Source organism: Plectropomus leopardus, chromosome 5, assembly GCF_008729295.1.
Source record: "Plectropomus leopardus isolate mb chromosome 5, YSFRI_Pleo_2.0, whole genome shotgun sequence".
Classification (NCBI taxonomy): domain Eukaryota; kingdom Metazoa; phylum Chordata; class Actinopteri; order Perciformes; family Serranidae; genus Plectropomus; species Plectropomus leopardus.
The window spans coordinates 32,106,785-32,126,790 of NC_056467.1; the positions used below are offsets into that span (position 1 = coordinate 32,106,785).

Consider the following 20,006-nt stretch of genomic DNA (forward strand, 5'->3'; position numbering starts at 1 on the left):
TATTTAAGCAAAAATGTAAACAAACCTCTCTAATGGTCCAGAAGTATTTGCCAGACAGGTCTTTGGGTGAAGCGCAGGTCTCCAGGTCATCCTCTCGGGTCAGTCTGCGGAGCCAGACCAGCTCACAGTTACAGTGCAGCGGGTTCCCACCGAAACTTAACACCAGCGCTGTGAGAGGAGAACCCTTCATCTTGGCGTACACCGGAATCCGCAGGAACAGCGGGTCTGGAGGAATCTTCTTCAGCTTGTTGGATGTCATGTCCAGTCTAGAGATAAAGACAGAGACAGATGAAGAGGAATCAGTCTATAACGGTCATTTCCTTTTGAGCCTTGTGGTGGGCAGGCAGATCCAGACACTCACACCATCGCAAATGTACTTGACAATTAAAATTTGGAGAACATATCACTTTTTTTCCTTTTTTTTTTTACTAGAACTTAAAAATTAACTACACCCATGTATACTTTGAAACCTGGGCAAATTTCAAGAACAAGGGAAGCCGGCAATGAGCAACTTAATGAGAAATGACCCTCCCCCCCAAAAAAAAGAAGGCACAAGAAAATTCCCTTGAAATTAGCATCCACCCGCCAGCCAAATTAAAAAAAAAAACCCAAAGAAATAAAGGACATTTTTGGGCCATAAATTGCATCCTCTTTCCCAAGTAGTATATAAAGACAGAAATAAAGACACACAGAAACAATTAAATGAATGAATTAATAAAATAAAACAAGAAAATGAATAAAATGATTAAAAGTTTGTAAAAATAATTAGGAATATATAATTCTGATAACATTTTATTAAAAATATATAACTCTGGACAATTTCCTCTAGCTCAATATTTTTTTTCTAAATTTGCTATTTTTTTTTTAAGTTTCTTGTCAAGTTGCATACTGCTTTTTTTCCCCATGTTTTTGAAACAAATCAAAAGTTCAAAGGTTTAGGCACTTGCAAAAGGTGTCTAAATGCAACACAGGAAAAGTGATGCTGGTCCAGGTTTCAAAGAGTTCATTTTCAATGAGTCAAATGACATTAACATCAGAGGGGCTTACTCCTGGTGACAAACTCAGAGTTTTTTGATTTCTCACTCAGCTTCTAGTTTTGGTGTTACATTCAGTTTAGTTTAATAAACAAACTCTCATGAACCCCCTGCACACTACCTGCTCAGCACCAAACGGCCGACAGACACAGTTAGAGACGAGCTGCTGTACATAGTGAAGCATTTAGCAGCTAAAGAACCAGAATCATCTCTCAGGAGTTAGCGCAGACTGAAAAACAATGCTAAAAAAGTAAGTAAAGTAAATATTGGATTTAGATCCATTAGGTTGACACCAACACCACTCCAGATGATTGATAATGTTGCTCTGAAACTGCTGGATGTGTTAAAAGGCAATCGCCTGTTAACACATTATCGATAACAACTTTAGAAAGTGATTATATGTTAGGGCTACGTGTCTGTCAGCATGTTTAAGCGTTATTCTGCCCCCCTTGAGGCCAGGATCAATTAATGCAGCTTTAAATGTCAGATTTTAAGGTCAATCTCACCATAAGGATCAAAGTACTCTTTATGCAGGAAGAAAAGTCCTCTGTAGAGGAAGAAGAGATGTCTTTATCAGCAGAAACTGTGCCGGAATGCAATGTGGCCCATGACATAATGTGTTGTGAACAAGGAGTACATATTAATGTGTTCAAACTATCTCTCTCCAGCTAGACATGCAAAATCAGCAGCTGAGTTGGAGATGATTGTACTCTTCTCTGAGGCATTCTGACCAACATGAAAAACATATCTAATTTAAAGTAAAGCAAGATGGGGGGCAGGTTGAAGGAAACTGGGCTCACACGAAAAGTAAAACTGCACCGCATCACAAAATAACATCACACTAATGAGATCTAACAGTAGACAATTATTCCAGGGTGTTTTTTTTTTTGTCATTCAGCCACAGCACCATCTCTGGGAATTGGAACAGCAATTTGTCGGCCAAAACATTGCACCTGATGACTGGTAATAATGTAGGCGATTCAAACATTCACTGTCGTCAGCAACAAACACAGGGAAGTCTATTTTCTCCCAAAGTCCCAGCAGAAATATTCAACAACAATGATGACTTAACAAGAAGTTAATAGCTGTTGAGAGCAGCGACCATGCTGCACTTTACAAATTTCAATTATGTTATTTCATGGGCAGCAGCCGCGTGGTGTGTTCATTTGTGAGTGTGTGAGCAAACACTCACCTGTACACACGGATGGATTTAGAGTTACACAAGCTGGTCCATAAGTTTTGTGTCTCCAGGGCAAAAAGAACCCATTTCAGCCCTTTTTAATAAATGCTTGACTATTTATCAAAAACCTGGCTGATTTTCCATCTTGCACGTCGGTGACTGTTGGTTGTTTGGGCGTAAATTGAAATTGATTACTGTTAATGGGGTTGAAATGTTATTTTGTGCCGGTAGAGTAAAATTACTCATTGCACAGATGCAACCACGTCTAATAAGAACAATCTTTATTTCCAAAAACACAAAGGCCAACTAGAAGTGCTTAACAGGGCAGAAGGCAGGAATAATAAAACACAAAACAAGTGAAAGACAGTAAAAGACATTTTCTTTAATAAGGGAGGTGTCACAGGTTAAACAGCAGCTGCTAGATAGCAATCCTGCACAGAATATAATTATCCAACTTGTTGTCATTCCCAGGGCGTCAAATACAGCAGCCTGGTCAGGGGCTCTGGGCTTCTGTTATCACTGCACATGAGTCGTCCTGATCAGATGCCCGAACCACCTCAACTGGCCCCTTTTGATGCGAAGGAGCAGCAGCAGCTCTACTCTGAGCTCCTCCCCCGGATGTGCGCGCTGCTCACCCTATCTCTAAGGCTGAGCACAGCCACCCTCCAGAGGAAGCTCATTTCGGCTGCTTGTATGAGCTCATGACCATAGGTGAGGGATGGAACATAGATGGACTGGTAAATCGAGAGCTCCGCCTTCCGGCTCAGCTCCCTCTTTAACACAACAGTCCTACGCAAATCCACATCACTGCGGATGCCACACCAAACCGCCTGTCCATCTCATGCTCAATCCTACCCTTACTTGTGAACAAAACCCTGAGATACTTGATTTATATATATATATATATATATATATATATATATATACACACACATATATATACACTTATATATCAACCCCCATGTTTAGGTTGCCTAACAATACCCCGTTTTTGTTATTGTTTTTGTACTGCCCTTTATTACTTATTAAAAACAAATGTAGTAGAAGGAAGAAAAAAGTATTGGTCAAACACACACTGGACTTTCACTAAGGAGACAAGTGTGTGTGACCTGTGTGAAACCAAAGGGCAACTTTAGCTTTTTCAATCATTTAACGTAGTTACTGGCGGATGTCAGATGCGATAGTTGTCCAGTGACACACTTGTTTAGTTATTATACTTATTTTAACCTAAACCATGACGGTTTTTTCTAAAGCTAACAAAGTATTTTTGTTACCTAAACTTGAAGTAGTACTGCTGGAGAAAGCTACATCTCCTATGAAGATGCTAAGCTTACTTTAGAAGACACTGTAGCATGTAAAGAGTAGAAACTGACACGTCCTTAAGTGAAGCTAGAGGTGCACCTAGAGCAGCATAGTTTGATATGTAGGGCCACTGAATAAGCTGTTGTAATTGACATTTTGGGGCTGAGAACACGTTGCAACTTTCTTATTGTGCTGTTTTCATGTTTTACCTTTTTGTCCACTATGACCAACCTGTTGTTCTTATTCCACAGTCATCAAAAACACCGCCGCTTTGTCAGTGCCTTTCTCTACTCATTACACACTAGGTATCCTCTTATGTCACTTATTCATAAAATAACAAAACGAACTTGTGAGTGTAACTTTCTTCAGTGCCAAATCTTTATTCAGTGCCAGGTCGGTGTGTGTGTGTGTGTGTGTGTGTGTAATAAAATAATGTAATGTAATGAAATTCATTGTTCTGACTTTTTGTCTTAGTTTCTAATATTCTGTAGATTGTATTTCTCCATCCTGGCTGAGGTTGGTTGACTGAGAAAACACCCGGGACTGCAACTCACGACATCATCAGTGTGAGGTCAGTGGTACTAATCCCCATCCTGTCTGGAAGTCAGTAAAGGCTGCAACATTTACCATCATCTACTATCGATGTGACCCCAGGCAGGATGCTGAAGACCCAGCTGCTCCAATGGATCTGCAGCACAGACCTGGTCGCACTGGGCATGTGGAGCAAGCTGCTGCTGCTGCTGCGATTTCTGTTATGTTGAATCTTGCCTGAAGCTTTAGTTTTATATGTAATTGGTTTGAAAATCAATTAAATTTAAAAAAAGCAGCTCATCAGGGGGACCGATACAGTTGAACAAAACATAATTCGTAATGGTTTTTTAATTCGGAAGCTTAAGTCACAACAAAAATTCCCTTTAAAGAGATGTACTCCCAGAAGACAGACGCGTTGAAGCTCTTTGATGAGCCTTTTATTCTGGATCTATTCAAATATTTTGGTCTCTGCAAGATTTAGAGTTCATATGCAGAATCACTTGCAGCTTTTGAATATTCTTTCAGTAATACTTATACCCATTTTTTATGCATCTTTGTAACGGAGTAGAGTAGTAGGGTTTCTTTATACGTCTCTGTGAGGTCCATCTGCAGCTCTATATCCATCTGTCTATCTATCTATCTATCTATCTATCTGTATGTGTCTATGTTTTTTGTCATTGTTTTTTTTCTAATTTTCAGGTAATTCTTCTTGTTCTTTTTTCTTTCTTTTTTCTTGTTCTCTATTTTTCCAGTGGGTTGAGCATCTTAATGTTCTGCTTTCTTCCCCAGCTGGTCTCTGAGTTTGTCTGTCTGGTGGTGCACTGGTAGTTAACAGTGAGTTTATGAGCGCTTGTTTGAAGACAAACTGCCAATAAGGTTCGGTGAAAGTGGCTGAGACTGCATCACACAGAGCATGTGCTGTAAAACCGTGATTTAAAGGAGGCTAAAAACATCTATCAAACTATAAACAAAGCTATAGCTGTATCTTATATCATTCCCCCTTTGCAGTGCTGAATGCTTATACTGGTAACATAATCTAAGGTCACAGTGTTTGGATTTTTAGTGAAGGTCAAAATGCACCTGGCTGCAGACACGGCGGAGGTCTGTAGGCACATGCGCAGTAGAAATCTCCACAGGAGCATGCACAAGAGTCGCGGTGGCCAGGAAATCACAGGCGGAAGGAGCAGGAGAAAATAGAGAGCGATAACTGGGTAAATTTTTAAAGTATTTTGAGCTAGTTTTTGGAGTTTTGTGGACTTTTTTGTTTTTTCGTTGTTGTTGGAATTGTTGGAATCGTTGTTAATGGAATTGTTGTTGATTTGAGTCAAATGTAGCTGCTGTTTGCAAGTTAGCGTCTTATATGAAGATGAAGAACACAGAGACGTTAGCATCATGGATGTATTAACTGTGCTGCTGACGAAGAAGACGAGGACAGGAGAGGAGGAGGCCATGCTGTACTGAGCGTGATGAGGTCACTGAGCTAAAACTACATGGTATTTTATTTGAAGACTAAAATACAGTGCTTGTGTAAATGCACTTGTACATCCCATCATTTGTTTGAATCCTGTTGTCATTTTAATAAATAATTTCATTATTTTAAAATGTTTTTTATTCATTCTGTCTTTAAATATATGCATTCATAGTTTTCCGGTGAGGCATAATCTAGTCACCCTGTTTAGAACAAAAAATTTAAATAAATGATTTAAATAACTTGACTAACTTGTAAAATCTAATCAGAGACTCTTGAGATCCAATGTAACTAACTTCTCAATTTAACATATATTTTATCACTTGCAAAGTTTGCAATTTAAAATATATAGAACGTCTATAAACCTTTAGAACTTAATAAACTTTACACATTTGTCTGATTCCGACTGTTACTTCAGGGGTAACAAAGAACCAAGAAGACAGGGGTCTACTGCGCATGTGCTTACGTTTGTCCATGTGTCTGCAGCTAGGTCATCTTACCGAAATGTGCAAAAAGTGTGTAGTGTAGTATTTGTGGGCTCTAAATGAAGTTTAATCTAAAGGCAAGGTGCGAAATACAAACACTTCGTTTTGGATTTCCAGTGAAACGTTCATGCCTTTGTGAGCTTTCTACCACTTTCTGTTCAACTCACACAGTTACATATTTTGACATGACTCTGACCTGGCCAGTTTTGTGCAGGTTGGAGAAGATTCCCTCGGGGACGCTTTCTATGAGGTTATGGTCGAGGCTGAGGGTGTTCACGCTGACTAGCAGGGCGATGGTCTCCCAGGGGATGTCCACCAGGTTGTTGTAGCTCAAATCCAAGTCCTCCAGAGTCTCCAGGAAGTCCTGCAGGAGGAAGGAGGACGAGGCAGAGACGGAGACTGTGAGCAGAGAGCATCATCACCAATTTAAAAAAAAAAAAAAAACCGACCAAAAAAGGCCAACCCATAAAATATCTGGGCTTTAATGGATTCATCATGTTGTCTTTGCGCAGAGGCAGTGTTAAGTAAAACGTTTCAGGAGACGGACAGAGGGCTTGGTTGGATAGACAAAGAGGGAAGAGGAAGAAAAAAGGGGAGGAAAGAAAGGGAAATACAAGGAAAACAGGGAGGACAGGAAATGAGAAAGACAGAAATGGAAAACAATTACCCTGGTCAATGTTGCGCACTCAAAACATGTCTCTCTAATTGCTTCCATACAATTCTCACAATCAGTACACCACTGAAATGCCACGAGTCAGCACACATTACAATGAGCAAAAATACAGAGAGGGAAATAGGGGGGGGGCAAACAGGAAGGGAGGGTTGAAGGAGAGCGATAACGGCCTGTTGATCAGCCAAAGTGTTGTTGTCGCGGCAGTAATTGCTCTCTCATAATTCACACAATCAGGACAAAGTCTGAATGTCACAATGCCTCACTTCTCATTACAATGATCTGCGCTTTAATGCCTTCTGAACAAAGACAATCTCATTTCTTAATGACAAAAGAAAACTTTAGGAGCTGTGGGGAGGAGTTCAAAGAGCTCTGTGAGCAGGAAATCCGTCCTAAATGGCCTAAAATGCATGACTGCGCTCTCCAGAACAAAATGACTGTGCTGTTTTTTCTTGTACAAAGTTCTGACAGTGACTCATGGTTATGTTCAGTCTCAGGGTGGATGGATGGGTGTATGAAACAATCGGCTTTAACAGACTGGACACTGGGGTTCTACAGTCCCCAGAAAACTGAGTAAGGGCTCAAGTCTAGTTAAGATAAGGAGACGAAAGACCCAGGCACTCCAAATTGACATTAAAGAACTGTGGGACGAAGGTATCACCTCACATCACCTGTGTCTCGGCCATAGAGTTGCGCTGAACAAACCGCAAAAACTACAGGCAACAGCCGACTAGGCCACGCACTTTCTGCACATGCGTGAGAGGAATGACCTCTGCAGTGGCAGGCGGCAGTAGCGCGGACATCAAAAGATAAATGGCAGCCCGTTTTTATTCCAAGGTCAAAAAAAACATCACTTTTGCAGCGCTTCCGCCTAAAAGCCATCTTTCACATCCATATGATACGCAGCTTGACGCAGCTGAGAATGTGGCCGGACTGAGCTGTTCTTAATGTCACTGTACGCCACCAGATGGCCAGACCACCAGAGGGCACCTGCTGCAGCACCGCAACATGGTCGGAGTGGTGAGACGAGGCCGAAAAGAGCCTGTTACGTCCACATGATATGCCGATGGGCAGCGTCAAGTTGAAACATTGCCGATAATGATGTAATATAAGGAGCACGAGGGTCTCTACAGAGCAGGTAGAGGAAGACTTCTGCACGAAAGTCCAGTGTTTGTTTGCTTTCTGTCAGAATGTGGTGTTTTTCTTCTACACCTTACCATGTGCCCTTTAGCCTAATCCTAACCATCCATGCCACCATGTGCCTTTGTTGATGTCCTCGAGTTGGTTGCCATGTGCTTTTTTATGCCTAAACATGACCACATGCACCATAATTCCAGAATGTGCATGTGTTGACATCACAGTAGAAGGCGCAGAAGGATTACTGAAGCGAAATTTGTAGACGTTAAAGTCGACTGCAAAGTGGCAACATATGGCGACTTGAGATAGTAATGTGCTGGAACACACAGTGGTTTTAAATCCAACAAAGGGACTTGTTGCTTGCTGCTAACTCCACAAGTCTCTCTGTGTGTGTGGGGGGGCTTCCAGGTAGCATGTAAACACTGGTACCGCCAGCTCTCGCTGGTCACACACAAGTGTGATTACATGAATGCAGCTCCCACACTAAGAGCTACAGGCTACAACAAGGCTAAAAACATGCTGCCAGTGACGTTTTTCAAACCAACTTGGCACGCCGGGGTTTAAGGATACTCAAATAAGTTCAGAAATCAGTGTGAAAGCATTTTGTGGTTTTATTATGTATCTTTTTAACGTTTGAATCCTGGTCACCTTTAGCTTTAATTGTTTGGGAGATAAGTACAACGTCTTTTACCCGTGAATCTCCGCCAGTGTTTTGTGGACTTTAAAACTTCACCTGACTTTTCGGCATCCTGAGGGTGAGGAGATAAATGACTGAATTTTCATTTTTGGATGAACTAACCCTTTAAGGAAATAGTTTTATCTATAAATAAAACAAAAGCACTAAAATCTGTGAGAATCTTGGCTGAACAATCAAAGGCAGCAGGCAGGACAGAGAGAGGGCAAAGTTTAGGCTGAGGTGCAGAAGGTCTGGTCCATTAGTGAGTTCAGAGTTCACATCGCTCTGCCGTCTCTTCATGAAAGGCCTGCAGAGGTCTGAGAACCCGTCCTGGGGGGACACTTTGGTGCTTCAGCACTGAGTTTTAAATGAGCAGAGAGAGGATGGTGTCATGTAATGAAGAGGGGAACACAGTTTATTTTAGGGCCGGGTTATTAAATAGGTGTCCAGCTGAGCAGAGGAGGCGGGCGTGGCCAGCTGGTTCTGTTGGAACTCAGAGTCAGAGCCAGAAATGTGGCGCCACTTTTACACAGCACTTCACCCTCAGTGCCACAACTAGTTTGAAGAGCTTTAATTGACTTTTGCAATAACTTTTTCAAACTTGGCAAACGACACTCCATCTCTGAATGTTTGGGTGACGAAGGTTTGTTGGCAGCACCATGTGAGCTTTCTCAGTGGAGTCGAGCACAACACAACACACACACACACGCACGCACGCACACACGCACGCACGCACACACACGCACGCACGCACCGGTCCAAATGACAGAAAAAAATGTTGGCATTGTGCTTTTTTTAGTGAGTTATTGCTGCAATTCTTGTGGCTTTTTACCAAATGTAGGACTAATGTAAAAAAAAGTGATTGGTTTTTTCCAGTGACATCATTGCACTGTCTTTCCAGGATTGTGCCACAAAAAAAAACAGCTAATTTGAGCATAAACATAAAAGTGCTTTTTGTGAAGAAACCTAACCACACATTAGACACAGTGTTGCTTAAACATAAAGAAATGTAGTGTTTGAAAATACCAGCTCCATGTTAATGAACAATGTAACATAATCCATGGATTGCAGAAACGTGCAATGATGATTCTGTTGTTTCAGCCTATTCTCATTCCGCAGCTGTTAAATACCGCCGCTATGACAGTGCTTCCGGCGTCTGATCTTGACTCCAAAAGGCACCTTTTGCATCCACGATACGTCACTGGATGCCATTAGTTGAGAATGAGGCCTGAAAGAACCATTTGAATTTTTATTACACACTGCCGAACCGGTGGGTGCTACCTGCCGTGTTAGCCTGATACGTGAGCATGCCGCTTCACTTGAGAATGCAGACGGATGGATTCTGTCGCATGCGTGTGATATGCCACAGAATGGCGTCACAGCTGCACAAAAGCATGACTGATTCACACACTCACCCACACTATTAGATTAGATTAGAATAGATTTCACTTTTTTGTCTGAAATAATTCTGAAATTTTCGTGGCGTCAGGGTTTTTTTGTGTTGTTTAAGTTAACTACAACTCCTTTGGCCAAACTATTGATATAATATTTTTTGTATGATAAAAATGGAGTTTCTCGTCAGGAAAAATTCGCTTTGAATGTATTTCTTTTTTTGTATGGAAAATATTACATTCATACATTGAAATGGATTCAAAAGAAACCAAAAATACAGGACTTCAAAATAGAAATACATTATATCCACACATTACACGGACTGAAAGATGGCAAAGGTGAGAAAACACTGGACATTTGTAAAACTTTAAATATTTCTGTTTGATACCTTGGCTCAATACCCTTTATGTATATAGATGTATAGTTTGTTCTGCCTGGTTTTTGTCTTTGTTTTATCTTTTTTGTTTTTCTTATGTCTTGTTTGCATGTTTTTTTTGTGCTTTTTTTGTCAGCTAACTGAACCTGTAGATATTCTTGAGTCATGTATAAAATGACTAAAAAAAAAACAAAACAAATAACAAGAAAAAGTAAACACTAAAAGTGTTTGATCAAGTCCATGTAGTTTCCCCATGTGTGTTTAATTTGGTCCAATCAGCCAGTATATTCAGCATGTTGTCCCAGTGTCTCATTCTGTTAGGTTTGTTTGCTGAGTTAACATCTACTTTTGTGAGCTGCATTTTTCAGCAGTCGTATTTTGTTGATCTCTTTTAAGGGCCTATAACAATTTTGTCGCCCTCAGTTACTTGCTTTATTAAATCTATAATTTGGAAAAATATACACACCTTTTTTGAACTTAAAAACCCGAGGTATTGTACTTCGACTGCTTGGTCCCTAACAGACACAGTATAAGGAGCAATAAAAAGTGTGGGAGGGTCCAACAAACCTCGGACTTCTGCATGAAAGTCCGGTGTTTGCTTCCAATCTGAACGTAATGTCTTTTTCTACACCTTACTGTGCGCCTCTTTTGCTTATTTAACCATCCATGCCAGCATTTATGTTTGTTGTCATTCTGATGTTGGTTGCCATGTGTTTGAGTTGCCTAAACATTTATCAAATGCAGCGTAATCCCACCGTGTGCATTGACTTTACAACAGCAGCATCCCAGAACACGAAGAGCAGATGCAGAAGAATACCTAAAATGTGATACGTAGAGGCTTGAAGTCCACTGCAAAGCAGCAACATGTGACAACTTAGGACGAGAACATGTTGTTTGGTATCACATATTATTTTGTTTATGTCATGTGTCGTGTTGGTACCTGAAAGGCTCCCTCTGATATGCTGTGAAGCTGGTTGTTGGCCAGGATGAGGTGCCGCAGGTTCACCAGGCCCTGGAAGTGCGAGTCGTCCAGGATGGTGAGGCGGTTGGCATCCAGGTGGAGGGCATGGAGGTCCTGGAGGTCGGCGAAGGCGTACGGCCGGATCTGACTGATGGTGTTTCTACTCAGGGTCAGGTGGATCTGAACACACAGAGAAACATGAGATTAGTTTGCGCAGAGCACATGAAATTTGTCTTAACCCTTTGAAACCTATGCAAATTGTCTTTATTTCTTTCAAAAATATATGATAAAAAAAGGCAATGAGCAATGGAAGAAAAAATGACCCAAAGAAAGAAAATGACCTGAAAATAAGTAATAAAAAACAAACACAAAAAACAAAAGAAAAAGGGAAAGGAGGCTTAGAAATGTAATACATTTTATATTAATATTTATATAATTTTAATTATTATTATAAATATGTTTATTCCCTAGCCTTTTCTCTTTTTTCTCCCCCTCGACATTTTCCCCAAACTTTCTAAAAATCATTTTCTAAATCTAGTAATATCTTGTAACCTTGGGAACATCTCTCACCAAGTTGCTCATTGCCTTTTTGTAAAAGAAATCACACCAATTTGCTCAGGGTTTCAAAGTTTTATTACTTGTGGAAGGCGTCTAAAAGAGGCACATAAAAAATCATGTTGCTCTAGGTTTCAAAGGGCAAAAACTTTTAGAATATAACTGGCAAATTTTTTGGTGTTTTCTAGGTAAAAAACGAAATTGCGTCCAAACTAATTAGAGATTACATACCAATCAAAGCAACACAACTGTACATGCATGCAATGATTTTTCTCACATATTTCTTATTGTGTTACAGTGTGGAGCCCCTTTGACTACAATTAAGCCTGTTGCATGCCACCCAAATAATGGATTAAGAAAAACACGAGATGGCATAACTGTTACCTACTAAAGCAGTACAATTTGCTCAGTCTGATACTTTTTCAAAATTCTTGTCTCTCAAACTGTTTCAAATGTCTGCAAAACTTGCATATTTGATTCAAATTTATCAGCAGCAGGCAAAATAGTAGTAGACACACCAGGGGCACAGCAAGCAGCAATCATACAATCGTCATAAGACCTCTTCAGCTTGATAGCTTGTCTTTCTTCCTCTTTGCTAAAAGCCTAACTGGGGACAGAAGTTGGAAACCAGCAATATCTATAATCTCTATACGTGACTGTGGCTTGTTTGTAACAGGCTGAAGTTATACAATGTTAATTTGCATTGTCCCTGTCAATTAAATAAACTAAATAAATAAATTTTATATCAGCAATAATTTAAGCAATGTTTCACTACTGTCAAACACTAACCATGTTTTAGAGTGACACTCTTTCTGTTCTCCCGTTCAGGGAGGTCAAAGGTCAGGGTGAGCAGATAGGCCACCACCCCAGAGATGATCAAGATTTGATGTTTCACTTAAGAACAGTTCAGCAGGTTGGACGCTCAGGGCTGTGGGGATTAGACCGGCAGTCAGGTTACAGGATGGCCTTTGAACACCACGACACCCCGTCACCCTTCATTAATAATAATATTAGTAATTAATACTGGAGCACAGCAGTTCAGGTGAGACATGGAATTATAGATGCGCTGAGCTTCATTAACTGTTTGAGACCTGGGGAAATTGGCTTGAATTCTTTCAAAAAACACAGGAAGAAGTCAATGGGCAACGTTTCAAGAAAGGGACCCAAAATTAGTGAGAAATTAGTAAAAAGTTACAATAAAATTACAATAAAAAATAAAAGATAAAAACAAGAAATCCTATGACCCAAAAAAGTGCTGAAAAAAATTGAAATGAAAAGAAATTAAGAATGAATACAGTTTTTAATTAAAAAAAAAAATTCTATCTTGGTACCCCCTGTCTAACCAGTGGTATGAAATGAAAAAAAAGGACCTGAAAATTACAAAAAAAGAGAAAATCACCTGGAAAAAATGCTTAGGTATTATAGTAATGTTCTAAAATGATTGACATTTTTTGTATATAAAATTTTTTTTTTTCTAAATCTACTAATTTCTTGTAATTTGAAGGACATTTCACGCCAAGTTGCTCATAGCCTTTCTAACCCATGTTTTAGAAAGAATCAAACTATTTAGCTCAATTAGATCAATTATATTACTAATAATATACACCAGAGAAAAGGTCAATCTACACTTGCACCTTTGTAAGCCTGTTCTGTTGAATCGCCCAGAGACATCTGTGGCGCTCTGTCACGCTCGCCAGCGAATGATTAAAAGCTCATTTCCCACGTTGCCTTGTGTGTGAGCAAACATCATCTGCGCTGCTGTGATCACACTGGAGAGGAAACTTACTTTTCAAAACACGACGGAAGTCTCCAGCTGCGACGAGTGTCACTATTTGGCATTAAAATATCACGATGTTGGTGGTTTTCTTTTTATGCTGCACACAGTGAGGCCTCTCCACCTCCATTCCATGATTACTTTAGGATTAATTGGCGAAGTCCGTACGACATCATTGATTTCACCTCAGTCAATATGTTGTGCTGGAAGGAACAGATGTTCCTAATGTTTGGTGCGTTTGGTGTGAAATAAACATGAAAAGTCTCTCCTGGCTGTGTTTCTCTTTAATGCTGAATGCTTGAAAAGTCTTCATTAGATACGATCACACCATTACTCATCAACTGTGCTGCTCCTGACTTCATCCTGCAAGTTACTCTCATATCGAGTGGTGCAATTTACTCTTGAGCACCATTTGTCCGAGTCTTCCTCGTGCCCTTAAACTTCAAATAGAGATATCGTTCATTTCCACAAATGCCCTCTGAGAGTCCTTACACGACCTTGTGCTTACTGTGACGACCCCAGAGTCAGGGCCTGGGGTTGTAGCGGTTTTGGTCTTCTGGGCATGTATACTGTGTGTATTTTGTGTCTCCAGGTCCTGGGCCACGTGGAGCTGACTGCCTAATCAGGGGCACCTGGCCAGTGCTTCTGATTATTTAAGCCGTGCTGCTGTTGGTCCCATTGTCATTCTGCTTCGTTGTCGGCCAGCCACGCCGCCCTACATTGCTTTTCCTTTTGTTTCTTTTGACCTCTATAACACGCACCACACATGATCGTCGCATCCATACACCTGCATTCACCCCTAATATTCATGTCCACATCCCACTACCTTTTGCCTAATTCATATTAATAAATATTGGTTGTTTGCTTAACATCTGAGCACATCCTTGCTATTTATTGCAGTGTGCGAGCTGGCCGTATCATTACAAATGGAGGTTTAAATTTCCTCCAGGTGTGGATAACATCATATTTACTGCAAGAGACATATAGAAATAAATGTTTAATGTCCTTTGTAAAGGCAAAAACCAACCTGGTGCCCTTTTGTACATTTCTGCAAACCACGGACATTATACATTAGCATGGAATTATGTATCAGATATGTTAAAACTTAATATTTCAACAATGCTGTGGTTAACATGTTAGGCTAAGGAAAAAAAAACATGTGGTTATGGTTAAGGAAAAGGTCACGATTTGGCTTAAAAACTAACCAATGTCTGCACATATAACTATTTATTTTTTATGTGGTGTGTGTTTTTGGCCACTATTTGGTGCTGTTTCAGGCTGTGCTTGGTAATCTTTAACTGAATGTACTCTGTAGTTTTATATCTATTTATATGCCCTGTACGGTTACATTCTATGTGTGAGTCAAAGCAAAGCAGCATACATTGATTCTGATCACATTTTCTGGGTTTGACTGATTGATCACCTCAGTCAGTTCTGCAGTGGCCGAGAGCACACACACTTGAGGACATTGGATACGATAAAACTTTTGTGATACCGTATAGCAGACCTACAGGAGACTTAAAGCCCTTACAGAAAGTTACACTTTGATGGAGGTTTTCTGTTCACATGTGTGCAAGAAAAATTCAAATATCTTTTTAAATAACTATTTTTTTTCTTTTTGATGTGTATGTCTTTTTGCCTTTTTTGATATCTTGTACTGGATGTATGCTGTAGCTCTACTGTATATGACCTTATTTGCCCTACATGGATACTTTGTACGGTTGAGCTTCATCTGTTCTTCATAGTTTTTCTGGTTTTGGGGAATCTGTAATGCACCCCAGTTATCTCTACAACAGCATACACGTCATAAGTATTGTGAATCCTAAACACCTTTGTAGTTTGATGTTTGATGTGTCTTAGTGGGAGTCTAAGAGAGAGAACATTCTTCTCTTTATATAAAAATGTATTGTTTTTTTATGTGTGTATGTCTTTGGCCACTGGATGGTGCCGTTAAGGCTGTAATTTGATATCTTGTACTAAATGCACTCTGTAGCTTTATACTGATTTATTAGGGATACATTTCTTGTACAAGTGAAGACACAGCATGATTCCTCTGCTTCTATTTGTTGTTGTTGTTGTTGTTGTTATTGGTGGAGAAACATTGTCAAATTTGCAGTGACCAAAAATATACACGTGAGAGGTTTTTAAATAGGACCTGGCTTTAACATGTTTGGTCTATCTGGTTGCTACTCCTACCGTGCAAGACATTTTTGAAATGGTTTTTTATTTATTTGTTGTTGATGTTTTATTTTGTAAGCACACTTCCTTTATATAGGGGTCGTTTCCATCTATTGCTCACAACGCTGATGAAGACTGTTGGTTTAAACACGTTGGTCATGTTGCTGTCATGAGCCCAGAATTAAAAGTATCTGAAAAGGACATTATTGTCATACATTGCTTTTTGTGTCGTGCACCTGGGAAAGTTTTTCAGTTGCGGTTTGGAATGTGCTTCTTTTTTTCTTGTGTTAAAAATGAACCACCATCCCAAATCTTTTATCCCTTCAGCAGTCTGAATTTTAAATTCCCTGTAGGTGATTTACACCTGTATACAATATGAGTTATATTATACTGTTATATTGTACATTATATCAACTCCTTGGCTCCTGGTGCACTTGCCTGGTTGTATATCGTGAAAGCTGCTCTGTGTGTTTTTGTGTGTGTATTTGGAGTCTTAACATGCTGCTCTCAACTAATTGCTGCCAGTGGGATTAATAAAGTTGTTTGAATTGACGTCATCCACAATCACCTCCACTTCCCAATGAGTCAGCTCATACACCTCACCCCTGAGAAATGTTAATAATATACGTAAAAATTGTAATGCATTCCTGGTTTGTCACTGGGCTAAAAAAACTGAATTTTAACAGTGGTCACTGATAATAACAGTACATTTTTGTCATTAGTGAATTGTGAACACTGTTTTTTGTAAAGGCTTGTCAATAATTTTAGGATGCAACACATTTTTTGGGTCCATTAATGGAAGGAATGGTCACAATTTATTGGATTTTCACTGAAACTAGTAACTAGCTTTTTATTAATCTATTAGTCCAAGTAGCTAAAGCTGTAGCTCCTGCAGCTGTGCCATTTCACAGAGCTGTTTGCCAAAGAGACAGAGGCCACCTGACCAGAAAAAAAACTTTAAAATAGCCCTATCACCAGAAGAAAATTCTGGTATTTGTTACTGCAAAGTCCTCTATTAACTCATGTTTTTAGAGTTTTCCAGAGGTTCAGTTAACATTATTGTTATGGCAAATAAATGAAAGTTCTTCAGATATGGTGGATTTGGTGAAATAAAGTTAAAATAAGTCCATTCTCCTCGATAAAAGTCAAATGCACCACATGTTAATTCTCCGCTGTCAAAAGACCTCTTCTTTTGGATGGTTAACCCCTTGAAACCTGAGCAAATTGGCTTAATTTCCTTCAAAAACATGGAAAGAAGACAATAAATGACACAACAGGAAATGACCTCCAAATGAGCAAGAAATTAGTAAAAAGTTATGAAAAAATTACCTTAATTAGCGACAAAAAACAACAAAAAAAGCAAAAGAAAACAAAAACAGGGTAACACCTTGAAAAGCGCATTAGTTATTTGATATTTCTCAAACTATATTCTCTCTCTTTTTTTTTTACTGCCAAGTTGCTGATTGCTTTCTTCCCCGCATTTTTGAAAGAAATGAAATCCATTTGCTCAAGATTCAGAGGTTGAAATGCTTGTGGAAGGCCTTTGATTGCAGCACAAGACAACAGATGTCAAACTAGGTTTCAAAGGGTTAAAGCTTTTTTTCCTCTTAACATCTCTGTAAAGCCTTGACCCATGACTGAGTCAATCACAAAAAAATAAAAGTCAGCTAGTGTGCATGAAGTTTGAGTCATGATGGTGACTGTGAGCTCTATATGCAGGAAATTTAAGTACCCATAATTCAGCTCAGCCGCCAAGCTGTTTTTTACCGAGACATTGCTGCATTTCATGCCTTGATTGTGCTACCAAAAGCGGGTATTTTAAGCTAAAACATTGTCTTTTCTAAACCATAACCAAGTGGTTTTTGCACCAAAACCTAACCACACGTTAACCACAGCATCTTAAAAACAGAAAGAAACATTAAGTTTTAACACACAAATGTGAAATATCATTGGTTTGCAGTAACATACAATGCCAACATTTAAACTGTCAACTGAGTAAACCTGGGATAACCGCAGTTATCAACAGCTGCAACATTATTTAGCTTCTATATAGCTTCTATATTTTTTCAGTAAATTGCTGTTCCAAATACAACTGACTTTAAGCTTTAAAAAAGCACCTGTTGACTACAGCAGCTTCCTGGCAACCACAAAAACAACACAGAAAGAAGGCAGCAGTTGGATCACATCCGATCAAACTGCTTGGCAGAAGATGGCGATTGTGCAAATCAAAGCAAAACATGAATGTAAAGGAGTGAGCTCTGACCAGGCTGGACATGTTGGCAAAGTCGCGGTGCCTCAGCGTTGTGATGAAGTTGTCCATTAGCCTCAGCTCGGCCGTCTGGCGGTCGATGTTGGGCGGGACGAAGAGGAGGCCCGTCTTGGCACACAGCACTGTGTAGGACGGCAGCAGGTTCTGGCAGGTGCACCGCTTCGGACACAGCATGGAGGAGGTGCAGGAGGGGAGGGAGGACAGGAGGACAAAGAGGAGGAGAGGGCAAACCAGCGACGAGACGACATCCATGGCTACTGTCCTGCTGCAATACAGAGAGAGAAGCAGAGCACAGCAGAACTTAGTACATGTAGCTCTCAAACTGGGTGCTGAAACTCTTGCAGGGGGACTGTAAATTACTTCAAGGTTTAATTTTATTTATTTATTTATTTCAATTTGATTTAAAGATTCTGTTGTTTGACAAAGATAGTCATCTTTCCCCCGCTATATAAATCGGGATACTCTACTTACTCTGCTTCTTGGCCACTTTTGCAAAATGACAGTGGCCCCACACGTTTCTTGGGTTTAGGACATTTCTAGGACTTAAGGATGTTCCTGGGATTTAAGAAGATTTTATTGGTTTTATGAAATTTCTAGAATTTTGATTGATTTTAGAAAGTTTCTCTGATTTGAGGACTTTCCTAGGATTTGGGGGACATTTCTAGGATTTTAGGATGTTTTCAGGATTTTAGGACATGTCTGGGAACATTGCTTAGCTAGTACTTTTGTGGGTGGGTGCAGAGGTCACCTGACACCCTGTCAGGGGTCAGATTTGGACCGCAGTCCATAAGTTGAGTACCACTGCTGTAAAATAAAGATTATTTCACACAGTGACACAGTATGTGAGATAACAGTTGCAGAAAATGTGAAGTTTCTGTGAATATCAGGGAATATTTTATGCTTTTATAAACTTTTTGCAGCATATAGCAACATAGAAATCCTTCCTTTATGCTTTCTTTGCAGACACAAGGAGCCCAGAACCTCCAGAATAAAAGTATTATAAATGCTTCATGAAAGAGGAGAGGACGAATAATGAGGGCAGGCAGGAGGGAGGCAGAGCAGGGGGTGACAGAGGGACGAGGGGAGGGGGTAAATTAAAGTTAAAGTTGGTGCAGCTTGTGTTTTTTTTCTGCAGAGTAAGTTGTCCTGGGAAAGTGGAAGCAAACATTACTTATATGATCAATTAAGCTCACTGCACTCTCATGATTACAACGTTAGAGAACATTACAGAACACAAATTATCTGCCTCGCTTCATAAATTCCATAGATGTTTTTGTGCATAAAAATGTGACTAAAGTTTTCCAGCCGAGGCAATAAAGGAATACATTTACACTGATACTGATTTCTCTCCATTCAGCTCAGGGGAGCCTAGAATAAATTCACACAAAGAGGAAAAAGAAAACGCACATAAGCAGGGATGACATACGCAAAAGGAAGGCACGCCAACACACACACACACACACACACACACACACACACACACACACATACAAACAGACACACACACACATTCATGCATGTGTGTGTACTCTCACATGTGCACACTCTCTAAAAGGTTCCCCTGAGTTAGCTGCCGAGTGACTGGAGGAAGGTCGATTGCAAATAACAGCGGAAAGAAACACGCTCTCTTATTTACGGTGCTGAAATATTCAAAGTGTGCCTCAACTGCCGAGCAGAATACAGAACAGGAAGTCTGCACATGTCCCCATAACAGGGTAGAGTGCAGGATACGGGCCACATGCGAGGAAGTAATGGCAGCGATGTAATGGAACAAGATAAATTCGGTGGAAATGATCGGGATAATTCAAAACCCAACTGAGACTACACTCAAATGTCAATGGGTAATTGAAGAGTGTGCACATGACGGGAACGGGAGCACAGAGGACATGCGGGCAATAATGAGCCATAACTGAGATCCACAGATTTGTCACTTGAGTGAGAATGTTTCAGGCAGGCTCGAGGGTGAATGCCAACCCAGACGCCAGAGGGAAACATTGGGATTGTGTGTTTCAGCAAAC

The 20,006-nt window shown here is 40.0% G+C and overlaps 1 protein-coding gene across 1 annotated transcript in view; it reads right to left on the bottom strand.

Annotated features, from left to right (window-relative positions):
* The window catches only part of si:cabz01090165.1 (uncharacterized protein LOC100333421 homolog), a 77,943-nt gene extending 59,706 nt beyond the window's left edge, over positions 1–18,237 (bottom strand). Inside the window, exons 1-4 of the mRNA XM_042486142.1 lie at positions 17,983–18,237; positions 11,192–11,392; positions 6,206–6,364; positions 26–274 (exon numbers count right to left, since the gene is read on the bottom strand). Coding sequence (XP_042342076.1) covers positions 26–274; positions 6,206–6,364; positions 11,192–11,392; positions 17,983–18,162 — 789 coding nt within the window. The 5' untranslated portion in view covers positions 18,163–18,237. The remainder of the gene's footprint in view (positions 1–25; positions 275–6,205; positions 6,365–11,191; positions 11,393–17,982) is intronic.
* Positions 18,238–20,006: the final 1,769 nt, after the last annotated feature.